The sequence below is a fragment of the Delphinapterus leucas genome, chromosome 19 (assembly GCF_059928025.1).
Source record: "Delphinapterus leucas isolate spDelLeu-1000000601 "Yukka" chromosome 19, BTC_Dleu_Yukka2, whole genome shotgun sequence".
Lineage (NCBI taxonomy): Eukaryota > Metazoa > Chordata > Mammalia > Artiodactyla > Monodontidae > Delphinapterus > Delphinapterus leucas.
The window spans coordinates 6,558,104-6,581,412 of NC_143147.1; the positions used below are offsets into that span (position 1 = coordinate 6,558,104).

The window sequence follows — 23,309 nt, forward strand, 5'->3', positions numbered from 1 at the left end:
CCCCGAGGATGACAGAGCCAGACCGGATCTTGCCGAGGATGCCTTCCTCCAGCTGCCCCACTTCCTCTGTAGGGGCTACTACCTGTCCCCAAGCCTGTTTCTCCATCTCACAAGCCATGTGGCTTTGGGCAAGTGACTTCGGCTCTGCGGGCCTGTTTTCTCATCTGGGAATAACGACATTACCCCTCAGTTGAGGTGACGGCCCAGGCCCAGGTGCAGCACCTGGCAATGCACTCATCAATGCCAGGGGGACAGGTGGCCCCTCGGGACTGGGCTTGTGTTGCCGCTCTGTCCAGTGTTCAGCAAGGGCCTGGCAGCTCGTCACGGCCCTTGGGGGCAGCCTCGTGTCCTCACATGTGGAAGTGCAGAGCCCCAGCAGGTGAGAGGCCCCCACTCCCCTGATCACGCTGCCGTGTCCCTGTCCCGGGGCAAGGGGTCCCCCCTCCAGGGCCACCAGCCGTCACTAAGCAGGAGGAGGGCTCGCCGCTATGACACATAGTCTCACACGACCTTTTGTCCCACTTTTTTTTTTTTAAATTAAAACAGCAATCAGGTAACTGCCCCAGCCAATCAGGGACAGGACCCTGGACGGGCAAGTCCTTTCTTCAAAAAAATATATTTTCTTCTTTTTTTTAAAACAATACCAAAAGCAAATCCACAGCCCCCGTCGAGCCGGTCCCCAAGGAGAGTGAGTTGGATGGCTCCCCTAGCGCCTCTCTAAGCAGAGACCTTGGGCCCACCCCCCTAGACCCCAGCCTGAGCAGAGAGAGCAGGTCTTAGCCTGATGGTCCCCTAGCAGGTGACAGAAAAGTGATCGGCTCCAAACCATGCAAGAAAAACCAGCCAAACCCACAAAGCGAAAGAAAAAAATCAAGAGGATAAATTAAAAAAATAAAAGTGAAACAACACCCCTAGAGGCGGCAGGCAGGGGCGAGGTGGCCCCGGTGCCCTTAGAGCCCCGTCTGCCAGTGCTGGGGTGAAGGCCTCGGTGGCTCTGGCATCTGCCTCATGGGGGCTCCAGGGGATTCACGTGGCTCATCCCCCTACTGGGTCCCCCTACCGATGCCGGGACAGAGGTGTGGCCAGCCTGGGCCAAGTGTGCAAAGTCCATTCAGTCGAGAGATAAAAAAATATACAACTTGGGTGGCATCCAGGGCCGGGCCAAGGCAGCAGCCTGTACAAGGCACCACTGCCTTCTCTGTGAGGGGCGTCTGGCCCCTCCAAGTCCAGAGTCTCAGAGTCCTTGGAGCAGCAGGGGCAGAGGCACCGGAGGGCCCCGATGGTCTGGTTCTTTGGCACTTGGGACCAACAGCCTGTCAGGCGGGAGCAGCCCCCTGGATTCCTGCCGGGTGCCCAAGGCCAGGTTGGCAGTAGCTTATGGGTGTGGGCAAGCACTGCCGCAGCAGAGGGCTGCGCGGCGCCGCGGGGCCAGAGTGGGTCCAAGGCCCCGCCGCCTACGAGTCCTCTCCCAGGATCTCCTTCACAAAGGCAGCGATGTCGGTCTTCTTGGTTTTGTGCGAGGTGAAGAAAGGGTGTTCCTGATGGGGAGAGAAGGCAGTCAGTCACCTTGGAGGGGGCGAGGTGGAGGTGCCCCCACATGCTTCTCCTGCCCAGCAAACTCCTAGTCATCCTTCCAGGACCTCTGCCCCCCAGAAGCCCTCCTCTTAGAGGCAACGTTCACAGCCTCCTCCTCAGCACCCCCGCAGCCACCCTCAACTCACTCTTCCCCGTGCATGCTAGGCCTCTGTCCCTCAGTGGGTAAATCCTTATTCACCCTTCTAGGCCCGGTTCCCCTGCAAAGCCTTCCCTGATGCCTCCAAAGAAAATGGTCCACCTGTCCCCCCTTGCACTTTGCCTCCCTCCACAGGGCCTGGCATGGAGTGGGGAGGAGGGAGCCAGGGTACACATGAGTGAATGAGTGACGGGAGTTCCTAGGAGTGAATGCCCAGGCAAGCCAGAGGAGCTGCCCACTGCTGTGCACAGATGCAGCCCTCTCCCAGAGAGTCCCGCCCACACTCACCATCAGCTCCAGGTAGCTCATGCGTTCCGCAGGGTTCTTTCTCAGGCTAGGACAGAACAGGGCAGGCTGAGGGCAGGCTGAGGGCAGGCTGGGGCCAGACTGGCAGGGAAGAAGTGAGTCCAGCCCATCCAGGCCAGCCAAGCCAGTCTGGGTTCAGCCCTGCCCGGGCAGCAAGGGGACACACATGCTCCTTGGGCTCAGGGAAGAAGGGGCCGGACTGTTCTGGGGGGGCTTCCAAGGGCAGAGTGGGATCCATGGTGCAAACTACAGAGATTTGGACCAAGTTTCTTTGCCTCTTGGGGTGTTAGCTTTCTTGTCTCTATAATGATCTAGGGAATTTGCAATGATCCCAATACCAAAATGCTAACATTAACAATCACTTACTTGGTATCCTTAATCGGGATACCCCCTACCACGGGTCTTGGGAGAAAATGACTCTGTCTGCCAGGCTCACTTGTCTCCAGTCTTTCTTATTTTCCAATAAAAGAAATAAAGACTACGAATTTTCCTCTGAGTATCTCTTTGGCCACAACACATAGATGTTGACATGTTATATTCTCATCGTCTTCACTTCTGACTAGTTTATAATTTTATTGTTTAAATCTCTCTCATAACCCAAGAGTGCATTAGAAGAATTTACTTTTAATTTGCATGTAGCTTTTTTCTCTTCAGTTATGGATTTCCTGTTCCAGCTAATTACAGTCAGAGAACGTGGCCTATATGGCTTTGCCTTCTGCCTCTTCCTCTATTTCCTTTGTAATCTCAAACATAATTAATTTTTATAAGGATCCTGTGGGCATTCTTTAATTTGATATGAAGTTCTAAACAGCAATGAAAGCAAATTTGTTATGCATTTAAATCCTCCATATGCTTTTTGTTTTCTTTTTTCGTCTTCATGATCTGTCCATTTCTAGAGGGACTATATTAAAATCTCCCCACTAGGACCATAGTTTGTTAAATTTTCCTTGCACTCAAACTATTTCTGCCTTACTTATTTTGATGCTATGTTGTTTGGGGGTTATTTGCTAAAGGAGAAGGAGACCAAGCCCAGGGAGGAGCTGGGATCTGGCCAGGACAGGGGGGGGTACTGACTGGGCTTGGGGAGGCCCAGAGGTCCAGGCAGGGCTGAGACTCACCACTGTGCAGTGAAGTCCACAAACTCGGGGGAGAAGCGGTCAGCTGGGAGCTGCGGGGACGGCTCCTCCACCACCTGCTTCAGCTGCTGGAACGGGGTCCCCCAGGACTCATAAGGAAACCGCAGGATGGCCATCTCGATCTGCAGTGGAAACAGCGGCACTGGGTCAGATGCACCCACATTCTGCACGCGGAAGCAGGGCCTTCACAGATCCTGCCTGTCCTGGTCCAGCACCCAGAGCTGGACTGTGAGGCAGGTCCAGGGGCTGATAGGTGACACCATACCAAAGATGAAAGCCAAGGGGACACCAGTAGTTAGTTCTTCTGACCCAGCCAGCAGCTATGGCTCACGGAGCAAATCCAACCCTGAGTTTTGACTGGCTTAGCTATCATCAGGTTTTCAAACGATCTGAATTCAGAAGATTGTACATGAAAACCCAGGTTTCAGCTAATCTGAAGAAATCAGAGGAGCTGCCAACCTGGGGACGCTTTCCCACAGGCTGCCAGCAGCAAAGGAACTCGGATAGGCAACCAGTTTCCCTTTCCTTTGCCACAGGCCACTCCCCACTCCCTAATGTCTCAACAATGACTTAAGCGTCTGCTGCCATTTATTTGGGCTGTTGTTATTACTGAAAGGACAAACAGGAAATGAAATGACTCTCATGTGTTTGCAGAAGGAATGTTAGACTGTGAGGTCTGCCTTTGACCATGAGTTTCATCTACTGGATTGTGCAACAATCCACCAGACTCCATTAGGAAATGAAGTTTACAAGCCCCTCCTCCTCCACAGAGCCCCCACTGCCCAGCCACCAATACCTGTAAGGCCCATCTCCAACGCCTCCCCTTCCAGGAAGCCTTCCAGCTCTGACCTCATCACTGTTTCTCCCTGACTCCCTGGACACAAGGCTACCATGGCCTCAGCTCTCCTACTAGGCCCGGACCTCCCTGTGCCTTGGGTGCCTCACTTGCAGTTGGCAGCAGTCATCTGTGGGAAAGACTGACAGCTCGGGACTTCCCTGGTGGCGCAGTAGTTAGGAATCCACCTGCCAATGCAGGGGACACGAATTCGAGCCCTGGTCCGGGAAGATCCCACATGCCGCAGAGCAACTAAGCCCATGCGCCACAACTACTGAGCTGATGCTCTAGAGCCCGCAAGCCACAACTACTGAGCCCATGCGCCACAACTACTGAAACACGCGCACCTACAGCCCGTGCTCTGCAACGAGAGAAGCCACCACAATGAGAAGCCCGCACACTGAAACGAAAATAGCCCCCGCTCGCCGCACCTAGAGAAAGCCCGCACAGAGCAACGAAGACCCAAGGCAGCTCACAGCAAACTCTGGGTTCCGATTTTGACCGCTGAGATGAAAACACAAAGCAGGTCCACCCAGGCCCCTTTCCCTGACAAGTGATCACCGTAATGAACAGAAGAGACCTCAGCTCAAGCAAACGCTTCTTGTTGGTGGTGACTGGCACCCAAACAGATTGCTAGTCACTGTGCTAAGAAAGCACCTTCCCATTAGGCTAAAGGCCCCTTTCCAGCCAAGACACAAATGCATCCCACAGATGGAGGCGGTACAGTGCGGTGCGTGTGGGTGTGACCCTGGATTTTCACAGGACAAACTCAGCCTGCATTTTTTCCTAGAGTTTCCAATGATTCCGACACACAGAAGTGAGGACCCTGCCTGGGCAGCAGAGAAGGACCACCAGAGTTTACAAGTAGGAAGACAGAGAAGTGTCCAAACCCTGGACCTCGTAATTCCTTTCCTGGTAATTTTTTCTAAGGAGCTCAAAAAAAACCCCACAAAAGTATCAACAGCCTCTGTGCCCAGAGATGCACAGCACGATGTTATCTGTGAGAGTAAACGTGGAGAAGCAGTGTGAGCGTCCAGCGCCAGGGCTGAGTCTCACCGTGATCGTGAGGGGGCCACATGTACAGGGAGCTCACTTAATTTGGGGTTGACTGTGATTTCTCGACAAGCGCCACGAGCGCCGGGTAAAGTCCAATGGACGAGTCATCAGAGACGTCGAGAACATGTAAAGCTGCCCCTCACCCCACGGCGGGCATAAGGCACCTGCAGATGCTCCCCTTAAGACACCGTAATTTTTGATGACACAGTCTCTCCTCAGTTTGTGAAGCCAACCAACATTTCTGTCCAAGGCTAAACTATTTCCCAGGCCCCAGAAGCTCAAGGACCTGGTACAGCCCCTCCCAAATAGCAAGGGAGCCCCAGGTGGTACCATGGTGATGCCGAGGCTCCAGACGTCGGACTTGACATTGTAGCCTTTCTGGTTCAGCTCCGGGTTGATTCTCTCAGGCTGTAAGAGGGACCAGAGCAGGGTCGCCCAGGCATCCTCAGCTAGGTCTGGCCTCCCCCACCCCAAACCGAGGGGCCAGGGCTCACCCATCCCACCTCGCCCGGGACAAATGAGGAAGCTGAGGCCAGCGAGGGCCAGGGTCTCAAGGTGGAGGCCTGAGTCTTGCCACCCAGCTGCCCTGCCTGGGGGTCCCACCTTCGGGACACTGGGGGAGCGGTGGGACCCCGCAGGCCCCACCAGCCACCTCCCTGAGGTGAGACTTATTACCCAAATGGGCACCACGGGGCCAGTCAGAAAGGGGTGGAGGGGGCCGGGCAGCAGACCCCTCTGCCCCCAACGGCAGGAAATTCGGGGTCTGGGGAGGTCTCATCCCTGATGGACACAGGACATGGCGGGGGTGGCCAAGCCTGGCTGTTTCCTCCTGGGGTGGCCCAGGAACCACTCACGGCCATGTAGGGCTTGCAGCCGGCATCCATCGTCTTGGCCACGGAATCCACCAGGTAGCCACTGATCCCAAAGTCGCACATCTTCACGTGGCCCTCCTTGTTGATGAGCACGTTGGACGGCTTCACGTCTGCCAGGGGCAGGACACGCCCTTCAGCTCCTGGTTGTGGGGCCCCCACTGCCCAGGTCAGAGCTGGTGGCCACACAGCCAGGAGCCCCGGGCTCCAGCCACAGTTAGGGGAGGAGGTCAGGGCTCTGGGGCTTTGCCCGGGACCATGTCTTTGCAGCCAACCAGCTGGGACTCTGCCGCCACTTCCCAGCACAACCTCTAGCTCTGCGGTCCACCCAGGCTCCAGGGGGTCCCATCACTGACAGCGTGGGCACTGGAAACCACCCCGTGCCCACCCAGAGGGGTCGGCAGATTTGTCCAGGAAGCGCAGGGCAGCAGCTAAAACACAGGAGAGGGGTCTGCGGGAGAACCCAGAGCCCCCGGACTCGAGGTGGACATGGAGTGTGCTGGAGGGCACAGCAGGGACCGCCCAGCGAGCACACACAGGACACACACACATCTCTGCTGCCTTCTATGGGGACTTCTGTGTGGATACAGACGCCCAGAAAAAGGACCGAAGGTTTCGTGACAACCTGCCACTGAGTGGTCAAGGGGGCTTAGCCTAATGAACTTGGTCTGGAAAAGCAGAGCACCCAGAACACAGACGAAGAGGCAGGACGTACACTGCCCGGGTGAGTCTCAGAATCAGCGGGCCAAGCGGGAGGCTGAGAACAAGCAAAACCAACCCACTGTGGGAAAATCAGAGGAGTGTGGCCCCAGGGCGTGGGGGGCTGGGGGCATGACTGAGCAGGAAGGGCTGAGAACATGCCGGGAGGGCGGGGAAGGCTGGAAACACCTTCACCTTGATGCGCGGGGGTTACACAGTGTAAACAACGATCAGATTCACGCAGTGGTACACAAACCCCCTGCGTGTCTTGCAACACATAAACAACACATCAAAACAAGATGGCTCAGCCTTCCCAGGACAACGGTCCACCCCATCCGTGCTCGGAACACCAGCCAGTGGAACTGGGACTGGGCCTGGGGGCTGAGGAAAATGGCTGGGAGGAGTGGACAGTGGCCTGGACCGGGCAACAGGCTCAGCGCCTGACCCAACAGGCACGTCAGGGCCAGCTGCCTCTGGGCCTCGGCGGTGCGGGCCCAGCAGGACTGGGCAAGAGCGTGTGTGTGAGCAGCCAGGCCCCTCCCCCGGCCGGCCTGGGCACTGACCTCTGTGGATCACGGACAGCTTGCTGTGCAGGTGCTCCAGGGCCCTCACAATCTGCCATTTGGAACAGGAAGAGGGGGGAAGAGACCGGGTGGCTGTGATTCCCGGTTGCATCAACAATGACAGAGCTGTAAGACACCCCACCCAGGGCCATCCGTCGCCCTCTCCCAGGTACACACCCAACCCTTCACTACCCTAGGCCCTGCCCACATCCCAGCCTTTGCTGTGGGGTCCCAGCAACCTTGGTGCAGACGCACTGGGTTCCTGCATTGCTCTGAGTGGGCAAGGGTCTCAAGTGACATGCCCACGACCCTGCAGAGTCCCAGACTTAGGAGCCCCCAGGGTGTTGTCCCTTCCCCCTGCCAGGCTCCTGGTAGAACCCAGCCCTCTGCAGCCTCCCTGCTTCCTCTCCCTCCCTCAGCAGTCAGTGGGCCACATGCTCGGAGCCATTCCCCACAGGAATGACCCCAAAGATCCTGATTCAACGCCAGGGGGATGTTCGCACGTTCGCAGGTGCGGTCAGGAGGAAGGACCGCTGGTTCGCTGACTCCATTTCCCTTTCTGCTTTGGCTGCCGGGGCGCTCATGCCCGGGGCTGCCGCCCTGCCCTAGGGACATGCAAGCTCAGGAGGCAAGCACGGGTGCGAACCCCTCCCCCGACACCATGCCTCTGTGAGCTGCCCCAGAGCGGCCTCGTCCTGGGCATGAGGAAGTTGTAAACAGTAAGTCCTTTCTCGTGGCCTAGAAGCTCAGAAAGGCCCAGAGGGCCTGGCTCTGCCAAAGCTGCGCGGCTCCAGGAGCCCCAGTCTCCTCAGCAGGGAGGCTCTGGTCCAGGGTGGCGGCAGATGGGCTTCGAGGGGCAGCCGCCCAGGTTCAGGGCCACAGCTGGGGGCCATACTGGGAGCCCGACTCTGCCCAAGACAACATCATCGGGACCCCCACCCCAGCAGGGCCTGAGCCACTTACAGATACAGCGATTTCCCCGAGAATGTCCTCTGGGATCGTCATGTCCTTGTCCAGCACCTTCCGGTAGAACTTGTCCAGGGATGTGTCCATGAGCTCCATGCAGATCCACACGTCTCCCTGCACGTGGACATCGGGAACTCAGCCATGCCCGCCCAGGACTGCCTGGGCCGGCTTCCTCCCGTGCCCACCTCCCCGGAGCCGGCCAGCGCCCCCGACACACCTACACCCCTCAGCCTTTGCGGATGCCCCAACCTCCCAGCTCCTCCCCCTTCCCCCGAGGCTTGCCCACTCTGCTGGCTCCACACGGCAGCCCCCCCCCGCTGCTGTCACCTCTGCGCTCCCCCATCTGACCCCTAATTCCACGGCAGGCTCCAGAGAGAAGTGACTGTGTCCCTCCAGTGGGGGCTTCTGGGACCTGCCTGTGCCAGCTCAGCTCCATGCCCCAGCCCTGCAGACCCCTCCTGCCTCAGCCCCATACCCGCCCCCCCCGCCGCCCCATAGCTCGTCCCAGCTCTGAGCCTGGCAGACGGGCCCTTCCTCCGCCAGCCCCCCACCGCCCGCCCCTACCCGAGACAGCCTTCTGAGAAGGCTGGGTGCAGCACCCCCTGGGGCACCCCCAAGCCCCTGGGCCCCCTGCCAGCTCTGACCCAGCCTGTGGTGAGGCTGGCGTGTCTCCCCTGCCACGGCCTGGGCCTGGCTGAGCCCCAGCCCCCAGGCCCGCCCCCCAAGGGCCCACCTCTCTGAAGAGGGCCCCGTAGAATGTGACGGTGTAGAAGCAGTCGACCGTGCGCATGTTCACGTCCAAATCCATGAGCAGGCGCTTCTGCTCCTGCGAGTTCACGGTGGCACGGATGCGCTGCGGGGCAAGGGCTGCGGTCAGGGGCTGGGAGGCAGGCGCGCGGCCCCCGGTGCCCCCGGCCCTGACAGCCCCAGGCCGGGGGCCCTGCTCACCTTCACGGCCATGATGGTGCCGCTCTGGGCGTGCCGCACCTTCTCCACTACCCCGTAGGCGCCTCGGCCCAGCTCCGAGATGGTCACCAGGTCATCTGCCTCCACCTCAAAGTTCTTGGGGGACACAAAAGAGAGAGGGTTCACGGGGGCCAAGTCAGGCACCAGTGGAGACACTGGGGCAGCAGAAAGAGAGGACCGCCAGCCAGTCAGACCTGTGCTCAAATCTTGCCCCAACCACTTCCGCTGTGTGCCCTGGGGCAACTTACTTAACCTCTCTGAGCCTCCCCTCACCTTCTACAGAACAGGCACAGCACCTCCTTCCAAGGGCTGCTGCGAGGTGTCAGCAGGCCAGCCTGGGAAGTGCTCCCAGCAGCGTGGGGCCCTTGAGAGATGCTCCTTCCCTCTCGCCCCGCCCCACTCAGGTGGACAGACTGAACCACTCGTTCGGCACCTACTGCACGCAAGTCCCTGTTTCAGGCACCGGGGACACGGAGAGGACAACAGAAGGGCCTCACCTCACAGGGAGCAGCCATAAAAGGGAGTGAGCAGGGGACGAACGGGACACCCTCGGCGTGTCCTGTGGTCCACACACGGTCCCCAAGCCGGGCCTCCCAAGCCATCAGGAAGTGCGAGTGAAACGCAGGTCCCCGGGCACCGGCCCCGAGGGCAGGGCCAGGGAACTGCGCGCTCAGCACCACTCCTCTGAGGTCGGGGCGCTCCACGCCGGCTCCGGCTCACCAGGGCCCCAGGAGGCAGCCACCACCTCTGCCCCAGACGGGCCACTGGTCAGCAGCGGGGAGCCAGCGCTCCGCCCCAGCCCAGCTCTGTCCACCACCCGCAGCCACCTCCCAGGGCCCGACGACACCTACCCTGTCCCCGATGGTGATGAAGGCCCGGGAGTCCAGGTTCCGGGGGGGCCTGCAGGGAGGAGCGGGGCCGTGAGCCCGGGGAGCCACGCCCTCCTGAGCGGGCAGCCCAGCCTGGTGCACATCCTGCCCGGGAGCCCCCACCCCCAGCCACGGGGCGTCTGCGGGGCAGCATGCGGTACAGCACGCGGACGCGGCCAGGGCCTCGCCTTCCGTCCTCAACGGGAGAGCAGGGCCCTGAGCGGACGTGCGAGGCCCGTGGCCCCCGCAGCTGCCCAGAGGAGGTGCTGCCCAGGCAGGGGCCCGGCTCTCACGGTGGCCCCTTCAGGAGGCTGTTGGGCGGCGCCGGGGGAAACCCGAGGCCAACTCACGTGGGGCTGGGCGCCGGCGGCTTGGACACGCAGGAGATTCGTAAATCCTTCTTCCTCCTGGACTTTCCTAAATGGGAGGGAGAGAAGGGAGCGTCCGCTCAGCCACTGCTCAGTCAGCGTCTCCCGGGACAGGCAGGAGCCCCAGGGTCCCGGCACAGACATAGACGCCGAGGGTCAGCGTGGTCGGCGCCGTGACGGGGCCCCGGGGCCTCCGGGAGCCCAGAGGACGTGCCCAGCCTGGGTTGGAGGGCTTGAGCCCTGCTAGTCCTCCTGGAACAGTCACCCCACAGCCACCTGAGAAGAGACGGCGCCTCTGAGGAAGACGTACTGTCACAGACTGGCCCCCACGGCCCCCATCAGGCCCCCGCGCTCCCACCCACACAGAGTCCTATGTCCCAGGTTTCCCGAAGGCCTGAATTGTGTCCTAACCCCTGAAAGCTGAAGTCCTAACCCCAAGTACCTCCAAGCATGACCCTCTTTGGAGAGTTACAGAAGATGATCAGGTTAAAATGAGGTCTTTAAGGTGAGGCCCTAATCCAACATAACAGGTGCCCTTTTAAAAAGGGGAAATTTGGACACAGAGACAGACACGCGTCAGAGAAGACGGCCGTCTGCAGTCCCGGGGGCGAGACTGGGGAGGCTCCTCCCGTCACGGCCGCAGCAGGACCAGCCCTGCGACACCTAGGTGGGCTCCGGCCTCCAGACGGGGGACAGGAGGTTGCGGTGTTGATGCCGCGCAGCGTGTGGGGCTTTGTCCAGCAGCCTGGGAAGGTAGCAGGGCCTCTACCCACCCCACCCCCCTGCAGTGCTAACCTCGGTGGGGGGGGCACCCACCAAGCCGGAGCCCCGGCTCTGCCGCCCACCCCGCCTCTGAGCCTCGACATCCCCACCTGTCGTGCTGGAGCGCAGATGCAGGCTGGGGGCCCTGCCGGCAGGCATCACATGCAACCCGGCCTGGGGTGTCCACAGCCAGGCCCGTGGGCCGGGACCCTGTGTGCAGGCGCCCCGCCCCTCTCAGCCTCAGCTTCCCCAGAAGGGGCCCCAGCTGGACAAAGTATGAGGACAAATACCACCTTCCAGGGCACCGGCTCAGCTTGGAAAACGGGGCCAGGGCCAAGGGCAGGAAGGTGAGTCAGGAAAGGACCGCATGTGCACCCGGGTCTGCTGGTTCCACAGCCAGGGCTGGCCAGGGCAGGGCACGACGTCCCCTGTGGAGTGAGGGCGCTGGACTGGCCGAGCTCCCACTGCCGCCAAGCCTGCCTGTGCTCAGGGCCAGCTCCCCAGCCCTCCACACAGCCCTCCCCGTGGACAGGCGGCGAGGCTGAGGTGCCTGTACCCACAGCTACCCCTGATGCTGTCGGCATCCCCGCCCAGGCTCACGCCGGTCTGGGAGCAGGGGAGGTTCCTGGGGGTCCACCTTCCTGGGGAAGCGGGAAGTAAGCCCAGCAGGCCTGCAGGGGCCAAAGCAGGGCATATCCAGGCCTGGAGGACGGACCCATGGTCTCATCTCACCCTGGCCCACTGCCCCGGGCACACTGCAGTGCCCCTGGGCCTCAGTATCCCCATCTGTGAGGAGCCCCACCCCCAGCTCTAGCCAACAGGGTGGGAGGTGAGAGGGGCCTGGCGGGGTCCACGTCCCAGGGGAGGAAGACCACCCAAGGTGCGGGCAGGGCCAGCTCTGGCTGGGCCCACTCACCCTGGAGGCCGGAGCCTGTGCACATTCTCACCACACAGCCCCAGGAAGCCCACTCCCACCCCCCAGGGTGCGGGGTGGGCCTGAGTCCCAAGGCAACGCCTCCCTCACCCCTCACCGCCAGGGACTGACAAGAAGTGTCGCCTCTCCAGGACTCTCTGGCCAGCTAAGAGTGCAACCCGGTGCCCGGCACATGGTCGGTGCTAAAGAAGAATCGGCATCGAGAGCACTGGGCAGACCTGGGACTCGACCAGGACTTCCCGAAACCACCCAGAGCAGAAACGGTGCCCATGTGCCTCTCCTGCAGGCACGTCCTTCCGCCTCCCACCCAAGGCCCCGTGCCTGGTGCCGCAGGTGTGCACAGGGCACCAGGAGACCCTGTGCACACCCTCCTGAAGTTACCTCTGAACCGGGTTTGGATCAAGCCTCCAGCACACCCTGCTGTGCAGCCTCAGCGCCTCATCTGTGAATCCAGACAGGCCCACGCGCTCCCGGCCCAGCAGCAGGGGTGGGGCCGCCACCACTGTCCATGATAGGAGGGGTTATCAGTGCCCCTGGGAAGACGAGGCCCGCGCCCAGCTGTCCTGAGAGCTGGGTGAACCACCAGGAAAAGTCCGGTGGGGCTGGGGTCCCAGCATCTACCCCACGGTGGGTGACGTAGGCAGACACTTGCAGCCTCTCCATAGAAACGCCCCCAGGGGCCCCCAGATGCCAGGCTTGAGGTGCATCCGTCTGTGCCCTGGCGGCCGGCAGGAGAGCCTCAATCCTGGCCAAAGGCCCTGACCCAGGCGGCCCCGGGCCTGCGGCCGAGTCAGTGCTCTGATGGCACAGCCCACAGCCCCAGAGCTGGGGCCCCTGCTCACTCCACACCAGGCTCAGCTCTCGTGCAACCCTGCTGCCAAAAGCATGGGCTCTCTCTGCCACAAGTTCAAATCCCACCTTTGCCCCTTACAGGCTGGGCGATCTTGGGCAAGTGCCCACACCTCTCTGAGCCTCAGTATCTTCATCCATACAATGGGGACAAAACCAGCACCTCCTGGGAATTCCCTGCTGGCACAGTGGTTAAGACCCCACGCTCCCAATGCAGGGGGCCCGGGTTCAATCCCTGGTCAGGGAACTAGATCCCACATTCATGTCACAACTAAGAGTTCGCATGCCACAACTAAGCAGCCTGCGTGCCACAACTAAGGAGCCCGCCTGCCGCAAGTAAGACCCAGCACAACCAAATTAAAAAAAAACACACACACAAAAACCAGCACCTCCCTGTAGAGTTATCAGATAAGGCACTTAGAACAGCGCTCAGCCTGCATCGAGCTACTTCACCACCTCTGAACCCCCAGGGGCCTGTCCAGGACCTGACCGGCGCCACTGCCTGCCCCCAGCACGGGGCTGTGCCAGCTGCCCAATCGTGACCTTGTGTGTGGAGAGATTTCATCCCATTTTACAGACGAGGCAAGGTGGCTGGTTGTCAGGGGCCAGGGTGGGGGGCCTCCCTCCAAAGTCCTTTCGCCCATGAAGCAGCAACCTGCCACTCACACACGGGCCCTTCCCACCTCCTCCAGACGCCCCGACGACCCTGGAGGAGGAGCTCTTAGCCTCATTTTACTTGGGGAAACCGAGGCTCGGAGGTGGAGTCACTGCACATTAGTCAAGGGTCTGGCCAGGAGTCACACCTGGAGACCCCAACAGGCCAGGCCAGCGGCTCACAGTGCCCCTCCTGCAGGGAGGAAGGGACAGGCCTGTCACGCCCCCCCCAAGGGAAGCCAGCACATTCCACACGCCAAGAGGAAAACAGAAAAGCCGGGGCTTCAGTTCCTGAGGCCACTTCTGTGCTGCCCCAGATCAGACTAAGTCACCACCAGGCCCCAAGGTGGCGCAGGGGTCCACGGCGTGTGGAGGCCACAGGCCAGGCCAAAGGAAGCCCAGCTCTGCAGCCCGGCTGGAGCCCAGCACAGCGCCCTCCTGCCCGCACCTCTGCTTCTCACTTGCTCAGAGGTGCACCTGCCGCCCTAAAAGGCAAGGCCGAGGGTCTGGCACACAGTAGGCGGCCCTCTAATGGCCCACAGGTGGACACCACAGTTATCATCAGGACCTCTGCAGAGGTGAAAAAATCCGTGCTAAGTAGTGAGAAATGTGAGTGGCTTTTATTCTTGACTTGATGCTATTTTGTAGCCAGAAAATAAAACATTTTAAGTTAAAAGGTAACAGTCCACGTGGGGGTGTCCGGGGCTCACAGCCGCAGGCCCTCCTGCGCCTTCTCTGCTCTCAGCCCCCTTTCCACCTTTCTTGGGCTCAGCCTGCACACCCACGGCCCGCCCTGGGCTTTGGGAACGTCCCCCTGACAAGCTTCAGTCTCCCTGCCTGTGGCTGCAGTGTTGGTGGCGGGGAGGGGAAGAGGGCGAGGCCCTGCCTGTCAGGGTTCCCAGGCCTACGTCTAGAGTGACACAACTGGGTCTGCGGGGCGGCCAGAAACAGGACACCGGCCCCTCCCACCGTCTGCTCCGGGCCAGGGCTGCCCAGGTGCAGGCCACTGTGGCGACTGTCACCATGACAAACAGACTTTGTGGGCTGCCACCAGCAAAGCACGACGAGCCCGCCAGCTCCCGGTGCAGGAGGGCACAGTACCGGGTGCCTGTGTCCTCGTCCGCTCCGGCCTTCCAGGGGAGCCACAGGAGGCAACGAGGACTCCAGCCATGACCTGAATGAGCCACCGCTGTTCCCAGCTCAGGGCCTTTGCTGGTTCTGTTCCCTCTGCCCAGAATGCTCTCCCCTGCGACTCTGTCCCAGCTGATGCGTGAGCCTCAGCTTCTGCCTGTTCAGAGAGGCCCTCCTGGTCGTGCAGCGAAGCGCCCTTGTTAACTGGCTCTCCCGTGTCCAGCCGGCTCCACACAAGTCACAGCCCTGTAGTTACCTTTCAGAGGCAGCACTGACTCTGGAGCCAGGCGGCCTGGGCTCGAACCGCAAAGCTGCCACTTCCTACCTGGGTGCCCTCAGGCAAACGACTTCACCTCTCTGGGCCTCAACTGTGACGTGGGGACAACGGACCGACCTCGCACGGGTATCAGCGCATCCCGCGCGGTCCAGTCCCCTGCCTTAGTGGTCCTGGCGCGAGGAAGATTAGACTGAGCCACCTGGAAACGCGTGGGACCCAAGCTAACACGGGGCCCGCAGCCCAGACGGCCGCTCTGTCAACACCCTCAGCAGCCCCGGAAGCGTCTTCACAGGTCTGCTGCACCAAGAGGGTCGGAGAGGAGGCACCAGGCGAGGTCACAGTGAGCCTCTGGTGGGGAGCAGACCCTGAGCGGGGCCTGGGGAGATTCCAACAACCCGGCCGTGCCCGGCTCTCAGGCTGCGGCCGCGGCGGGGGGCAGGGCAGACAGCCCCGCACCATGGGCCCTGCCGGGCCTCGCTCACACGGGAGCCCCACACCCCGCCACGTTCTGTCTCATCCGTGGCCTCCCCGACGAAAGCAACACCGGCTCCCACTTTGTTATTCCCGCCTCCTACTTTTGGATATTTGGGGTGCCTCTCGTGCTTTCCAATCCTGCTGGAGACGTCCTGGGTCCCCCGGGTCCGTGCCCATCAGGTAAGGAAGCGCATGCCACCACGGAGGTGTCAGAGGCCAGATGTCCAAGGACGCCCCCGCCCCCGCCTGGTCCTGCCCCCAGCTGGCCACCTCTATCCTGTGGGAGTCCCACAGAGAGAGATCAACCAGGCCAACCCGCTCCCACTGCTCAGGTGGGCAAACTGAGGCCCCGAGAGGGGGAGGCTTTCAGGGGGGCAGCAGATTGACCTGCACAGTTAATGTCTATCACCAAGCTAAGCCAAGGCCCACCCCCACCCCCTGATATCGTGATCCCCCCGTTACCGCTCTGCGGGGGGAGAGGCAGGCACAGCAGGGACGTCCCCTCATGTTCACACCGGCTCCCCAGCTCTGCAATGGCCTTTCCCCAAGGTCCCGCAGAGGGGAGGGCTCTCCGTTTCCTGGGAGCCTCCACGGGCCAGGCCCGCACCCGCCACAGTGCCCTTAGCACCGAGCCCACAGGGGAGTGACAGGCTGGGCGGGGGGCCGCTCAACCCAGCAGCCCTGCCCTGTGCCCCCACAGCGGCACAGTGGGCCCCGGGCCAGGCCCTGGCCTCAGAGGCCTTCGGCATCCCTCGTCCCCCCCACCTCCAGGGCCCTTCTCATCTGCAGAGCCCGTGGGGAGGGTCCCGAGCCCACGCAGCTCACAGCATCCATCCCTTCAGCAGTGAGCAGACAGGGCCCTGCCCTCCCAGGATCACGCTCTAACCACAGCCACATGGCAAAGCCTGAAGACATTCTGCCGTCACAACTTGGGATGCCACTGGTATCTGGTGGGTAGAGGCCAGAGGTGCTGCCCCACAAGCCAGAACGATCCGGCCCTAGACGCCCGGGGCTGGGAAGAGACAGGGCCACAGACAGAGCCAACTAACAAAGTCCGGGTGCACACCGTTTACGCCGATTTCCACAGTGCTAAGCACTCTGAAGAAAAGGGAAGCAGGGGACCCTGCAGAGGTGAGATCTGAGCTGAGGCTGACAGGGAAGAGGAGGCAACCTGGAGAGCTCTGCAGCGGGGGAATCCACACAGGGAGCTCGGGCTGGAAGTGGTCTGCTATCCGGTCTGCGCAGGGCAACTCGGGACGGGACGAGCTGGGCTGGAGTGAGAGGGGATGAGGTGGGCCAGAGGCCCAGACCCAGGTGCGCAGAAGAAACATTCCCCAGCCCCCGCGCCGAGCGGTCTCGGGCGGCCTCCCATCCAGGCCTCAGCAGCCGCTGGCCGCCAACACCGAGGAAGCAGCGACTTGCGGAGGCACAGCAATGCCCCTCGGCCCCGTTTACTTCCTGGTGGCACCCAAACACCTCCGCGGGCATCCGAGGCCCTTCACTTGTCCCTTCGTGCCCACTGGCTCGTGCAAACCTTAAGACAAACCCTCAAAGCTGCACAGTGACGCAGACGAGGCAACTCATGGCTGTGGTATAGCTGCGCAGTGCAAGCACTGCACCGCTTGGGCTGAGTGTCCACTTGAAGCAACAGGAGTAACAGCTGCAGGCACTCAGACACGCTAACCCTGAGGCCCCACACTTAGTGCTGCCACGTGTTAACACGCCGAATCCTCCACGCAGGTCCCGGCATCACCCCCGCAGTGCAGCGCCTCATCGCCAGCCAGCTCTAGCCGCTCCCCCAACACCGCTACACACCAATGCTGGTCCCACGGACCATGGCGTGGACACCGGCCCAGGGTTCCTGCAGGCCAGTGAGCTTAACAACACCACACGTACATTAGGGCTTGATTTAAAACAATAACACAGGGCTTCCCTGGTGGCGCAGTGGTTGAGAGTCTGCCTGCCGATGCAGGGGACGCGGGTTCGTGCCCCGGTCCGGGAAGATCCCACGTGCCACGGAGCGGCTGGGCCCGTGAGCCATGGCCGCTGAGCCTGTGCGTCCAGAGCCTGTGCTCCGCAGCGGGAGAAGCCACACCAGTGAGAGGCCCGCGTACCGCAAAAAAAAAGGAAAACAATAATATAGAAATGACGAGCACACACATCAGGACAGTTGTCAGGGAGAGGCAACGCTGAAGGGCTGCAGGCGCACAGTATGGTGAGATTTCTTTAGCTGGGTGTTGGGTATACAGAATTCACTTTTCTTTATTCTTTAAAACGTAGAGGTACATTCCATATATCCTTCCGGTGTCTGCCCTGACAGGGCAGAAGGGCCAGTGCAGAGCGGCCCAGGGCGAGCACCGGGGGAGAGAGGCGACTGGACACGCCTCCCAGAGAAGCCAGGGCAGCCCCTGGATGCCAGCTCAGCCTGCAAGGACACCCCAGAGAGGACCTCAGGACAGGGGGAAGGTGACAGGGACCTGTGCCCAGGACTGGGGGGAGGGGGCAGGGGGAAGCCCTGTCAGGGTGAGCCTGGCGACCCCCTCTGGGGTGGAACGTGGGCCCAAGCGTGGTGTCTGAGCTGCAGAGGGGCTGCCTCCCAGCCCTGCCTGCTCTTCACGCCCTTTACACGAAGCTTCGGGGGGTTTCCACGGCCACTGCTGGGGAAGCAGGCCTGACCACAGGGGCCACACCGAGAGGCCCGGCCAGTCCCGGGAGGGCGATGAGCCCCAGCGTGGGAAGCTGAGCTCAGGGAGGCCCGCCCCGTCGCCGCACCCAGCTGGGACAGGGCCCTGCGTGGCGTTCTTCTTCTGGGACCCAACAGTGTCCCCTCCCAAGACGCTGACGATGCTCCCCACAGCGGCCTAGGCCCCACCCAGCTGCTCCCCACTCAGCTCAGCCCTGCCGCCCACCGACACGGAGGCCTTGGAGCTGGACCCTCAGAACCACTTCCCCCGCGGCCTCCTTCCGCTCCGCAGTTAGGGCGCTCTCCACCTACCCCTGCACTCCTGCAGCAGGTGCCCTGCCTGGCCCTGACGGAGCTCCACCCACTGAGGGGCTGGCCTAGGAGGCTCCCACCCTCCCAACCCTCGACCCCGCACGCCCCCATGCTGCAGGGGCCGCCGATGTGCGGGCCGAGGCAGGCCCGCCGTCCTCTCCGTTCCCCGCAAGCCCTCCCCAGAAAGGCCCAAGGGGCAATGAGGCTCCCAGCTCCAGCCCGGAGAGCAGTGGGGAAAGAACCTGGTATATGCTAGCTGCCATCACAGGGCCCTGCAGCCAGAGTCGTGTCACAGAGCTTCAAGTCCATCACCAGAGGTCCCCATGCTGGTCATTCATCCAGCAACGAACAACTGAACCACCATAACAATGAGAAAATAACAACAGATGACATTTGTTTGACAAACACCATCTCCCACCTTTACCACCACCCCGTGGGGGGCTGTTTTCTCCCACTTTACAGAAGAGGAGACTGAGGGTCAGAGAGGGCACGTGAGGAAGCTGGGAAGCAGTGGAGCAACTGAGAATTCGAACCCCCGAGCCCAGGCTCTGCCCTACTTCCTGTCTCGCTGAGGTTCTCTGTGGGCAGAGGGCAGTCTCGCTGTTCCCAGGACCCGACACTTAGCAAGAGTGGAATGAGGCTGTCTACACCTGTCCTCGCGGCTGCCGGCAAGACGGCACGCAGGGTTCCCACTCCCATTTTGCAGTTGAAGAAACCGAGGCCTCACATCCGAGAGCCGGGCGGTGCCAGGGAACTGAAAGCATTTACAGCAGGCAGCGGACGTCCAATGTCACAGCGAAGGGGCTGAGCTGGCATCTGACGCCAGAGTCTTCACCTCTGCACAGCCCTGTCTCCCAAGAGCCCAGGGGACCCCGCACCACCTCTGCTCCTCGGCCACCCGCGGCCCCCGGGAGCACATCGGAGCCGGAGGAGGCCCTGGGCCAAGGGCGGGAAACGGCCGCTGCTCCCTGGACAGAGGAAGCAGGGCCCTTGCCTAAGAGAGGAAGTTCCGGGGGGGTGGGCGCAGGGCCAGGAGGGGGCTCCCGGCTCTATCCCAGGTCCAGGAGGGGGGCCACCTCCGTGCCCAGCTCCGGGCCACAGGCTGCCCGAGAGGTGGGGACTCCCAGCCCCCTCCCACCCACCAGCGGCCAGGCACTGGCCCTTTAAGCTGCAGCCAGCCGGCTGGCGTGCCCCACGGGTGAGTCAGCGCCCAGTGCCCGCTGACTCACGCCGGAAGCCTTCCGCTGCCCCGGCCCTCTCCCCACACAAGCGACTGAGAACTTTGCTCCCTTCAGGCCCTGAGCCACAGGTTGGTGGATAGTTTCCTGTGCGTCACGCCAGGGGTGGGGGAAGTCCCCAAGTGCCACCTTCCAATCTTTCCGAGAGCCGGGACAGGACAGGACAGGTCAGGGGAGGGCAGCTGCACAGCAGGAAGGGCCGGGACGCGGTGCTCCTGCAGCCTCAGTGTCACCGTCAGGCATCCGGGAGCCACTTGAGGATCAACCAGGAAGTGCCCACGGGGGCAGCACTCACAGTGCAGTGGGGGCACCCCAAGGACAAACGTGGCCAGAGGCAGCAGACCCAGACTGTGCCGACCAAACGTGCCCCTGCCCTCTGGCCGCGGCTGCCCTCGGCCTCTGATCCCAGGCAGAGATGGCATGTGGGCGAGGAAGTGGGGAAAACAGCAGGGCTGTAGGGCCTGGGGCCTCGCGCACTCCCGGAAAACTCCCAAGGGCTGTGGCACGGAGGACGGGGCAGGGCACCCCTGCAGGGCAGGAAGCTTAGAGGTAAAGCTCCCTAAGGTCAAGCACCAACCACATCCTGCTTGGTCCAAATTCCTCGAGAAGGTGGCGAGAAGGACAAACTGTGGCCTGTGCCCAGGACACGGAGGGCTGGGTCAAGCCACTCCTCCCATCTGACCTCAGTTTTGTCACCTGCCAAATGGGTCGGACCGCAGAGAGCATGAAATGTGCCAGCTATAAAGGGCTCTGCACACAGGAGACATCACCTCTGCTCAGTCCGTCCTCCAGGTCAGGCATGGGCTAGAGGAGATGCCTCAGAACAGAGGTGTGACGGGGGAGAGGGAGCATCCCACCAGCTCAGCCCAAGCACCCATCACAGAAATGGGACACAGAGGAGCACTGAGCCCTAGAACAGCAGCTCCATCTGTCACAGCTGTGTGACCTCAAGCAAGGCAATGAACACCTCTGAGCCTCAGCTTCCTCGTCTGCGAATGGGGCTGTGAGCAATAAATGGGCTAGCGCACGGCACACGGAAAAACCTTGGTAAGTGGGAGCTCTTGGGATTTTTGGCAAGAGGTCATTATGGCTTCCCCACCACATGCTGCCACAGACCCCAAAGAGGATGACAGCGTCCCCACCCGATATCATCTGTTACCTGGACCCACAGACTGGAAATGCATCCCGGTCCTCTCTCTGCAGAGAGGCTCAGAGAAGGCAATGCTGGGACTCAGGTCACACAGCATTTGAGTGCTTCCCCAAAGTGCTTTATTCCTTCACACCCATGACCCTTCTCCCTTCCCAACCCTGCAACTTTAATTTTTATTTTGATGAGGCATTCCCTGCCTGGAAGAGCTGAAGGGCCTTCAAAAACAAACACTGCTTCCAAGCTCTTCTTTCCACCCATGAAAACACTGTGGCCCAGAGAGGTTGATGGACCTGCCCGAGGTCTCACAGCACTGGCCAGGCCAGGCCTACACCTGGATCTGGGGAAAAGAAGTGTCTGATTTCCCGGTTCCCAAGCTCCATGAGGTCTGCGCAGTCCAAGTCCCTCCCCAGCTGTCTTCCCCCTCGAGTGCCTCCTGGGTTACTCACAGTGGTTGGGCAACGGTCAGGGATCCGGCCTCCCACTTATGTAAGACGTAATTACCCTGCCCACCAGGCTGGCTGGGCTCTGGCCCCAGCCACAGCAGCCGCCAGGAGCAGGGGCAGCGAAGGACCCACACCCTCCCCGGGACCCCACAAGCCCTCCAGCTGCCTGGGCTCCCCCAACCGCAGAGAAAAAGAGGCAGAGACAACCCCTGATTAGGGGCCCCCTAAGTGCAAGCTGCTACCTTTCTCCCCCTCACTCTGCAGCTACAGCCCAACAGAGGCAAGGCCTGGATCCCACATGGCTGAGGCCTTTCCAGCAAGAAGAATGGTAACAGTAATAAAACGCAGCAAGTACCCCTTCCCCAGCAGCTCTGAGCTCTTCATCTCAGCACCCACACTTGCCTAGAGCGCTTTAGTATTCACTGTCTCACATCCTACGCCAGGAGTCCACGGAAGGTAGGTGTGATAAAGGAACCGAGGCCCAGAGACAGCAAGTTAGGGAGCCGCGGGCAGCCCATTCATTACGGCTGCGTCCGGTTTGGAACTCTCTCACACAGCCCAGCCCGCTGAGACTCCGACATGCCAAAAACATCCTTTCCTCTTCCTGCCAAAAAAAATCCCCCTTTCGCCCTCCAAGTCTCATCCTCCCCCTCTGCATGACAAAGCCTGCTGCCGCAGCCGCCACCTCACAGACATTTCCAGGAAGGCCGGCTGCCTGGAGAAAACAAGAGCAAGCCCATCGCACGGCCAGCACCCACCGGGCAGCCAGCCCAGGACCCACAGGCAGCGTCAGAGGTGAGCACCGCCCCCCCGCCCGCCCCCGTGCACAGAGAAGCTTGCAAGTCCAGATGAGGGAGCCGATGGAGAGGCCATGCAGTAGGGTGGGGTGGGAGGCCAAGAGAGGCTCCCCGGAAGACAGGGCTGCAGACAGAGCTGCAGGACGGGGTGCAGGCCGCCAGGGATGGGGCAATGTGCGACCTAGGAGGGTGGAGAGCCTTGGGGGAGAGGACGGGGAGCTCTGAGCTGGACCGTGGCCAGGGCAGCCACACGGGAGGGGGCGTTTACAGAGAGATCCGCAGCAGGGGAGCACCACTGGGGGCCCAGACTGGATACAGCCCTGGGACCCGGGAGTGGAAGGGGGCTGGGTGCAAGATCAGAGTGAATCCCACCTGGGTCCAGCTGAGAGACCCAGACTGGGAGAGTTCCTGTCCAAGGTGCAGTTAAGGCCCAAAGTGGGAGGTCCAAGCAAGGTTCCTGACCTGGAACGGGGTGATCAGAACGAGACCCTCTCCCGACTTCGGGCCTGGGTGCAGCCCCAAAGCCTAAACTGGGGTCCGGCTGGGCCCGGGACCTAAGGGAGGCGTTCCGGGCAGGGGAGCTGCCCGGGTGCGGGCCGGGGGACCGCGCAGAGGTCGGGTCCGCAGCCCGGGCGTTCCTACCTTTGGATGCGGGCACACCGGCGGGCTGGCTCGCGGCAGGAGATTCCATGGTGCAGGCGGGTCGGGGCGGCGACGGGACTAGTCCAGGGGGCGGCGAGCTCGGCCCGGGCGGAGCACGCTCATGGCTGCGGGCGGGCGGCCCGGGCGGCTAGCAGGGCGTCGGCCGGTACGCGTCCGCGGCGGGCGGCGGCGGGGCCAGACTGGGCAGCGCGGCGGGGGCTCCGGCCGGACGGCGCCGACGCAGGCCCCGCCCCGCGCACCCATTGGCCCGCCGGTCTCCGTGCCCGGCCCCTGCCTATCAATCGCCGGCCGGGGCCTGCCCGTCAAGCTCAAGCCTCGCCCTCCATTGGCCCGGGGTACGGCTCCTCCCACCGCCTGTCAAGCCCGCCCACCACCGGGAAACCCGTCAGGCCCCGCCCCCCAGGCCCCGGCGGGTCCCTCCCGCTGCCTGTCCGGACGCAAGCCCCGCCCACTCCCGGGCCCCGCCTCACGCGCGCTGGCTCCTGTGCGCAGAAACCCTGGGTACCCCTGGACCGCCCAGCTGCGGCCCCGGGGAGCGGGAAGGCGGGTGCTGCGGGGGTCAAAGTGCACCCCCCGG

At 61.9% G+C, this 23,309-nt stretch overlaps 1 protein-coding gene across 3 annotated transcripts; it reads right to left on the reverse strand.

The window, feature by feature from the left end:
• Positions 1–511: 511 nt before the first annotated feature.
• On the reverse strand, positions 512–22,817 carry MAP2K3 (mitogen-activated protein kinase kinase 3). Of its 3 annotated transcripts, XM_022560844.2 has the most exons (12): positions 22,712–22,817; positions 10,348–10,414; positions 9,980–10,028; positions 9,111–9,224; positions 8,896–9,015; positions 8,160–8,276; positions 7,197–7,248; positions 5,920–6,047; positions 5,396–5,473; positions 3,157–3,296; positions 2,021–2,066; positions 512–1,538 (listed from the first exon to the last, which is right to left on the reverse strand). In XM_022560844.2, exons 1-12 carry the CDS (start codon positions 22,758–22,760, stop codon positions 1,455–1,457), a joined length of 1,044 nt encoding a protein of 347 aa, XP_022416552.1. In that variant the 5' UTR covers positions 22,761–22,817; the 3' UTR covers positions 512–1,454. The 3 variants fall into 3 exon arrangements, with proteins under 3 accessions (XP_022416552.1, XP_089756286.1, XP_089756287.1); XM_089900160.1 differs by lacking the exon at positions 2,021–2,066; XM_089900161.1 differs by lacking the exon at positions 512–1,538 and having other exon boundaries at positions 2,027–2,119.
• Between the last annotated feature and the right edge of the window lie 492 nt (positions 22,818–23,309).

Bases quoted from the DNA above. Each gene is read 5' to 3' on its own strand.
- MAP2K3 (XM_022560844.2), bottom strand. From the start codon at position 22,760: ATGGAATCTCCTGCCGCGAGCCAGCCCGCCGGTGTGCCCGCATCCAAA. The intron at 10,029-10,347 runs GTGAGTTGGCCT...TCCTCCCTGCAG, and splicing joins CCGCCGGCGCCCAGCCCCAC to GCCCCCCCGGAACCTGGACT. The intron at 1,539-2,020 runs GTGAGTGTGGGC...TCTCCCCATCAG, and splicing joins TGAGCTACCTGGAGCTGATG to GAACACCCTTTCTTCACCTC.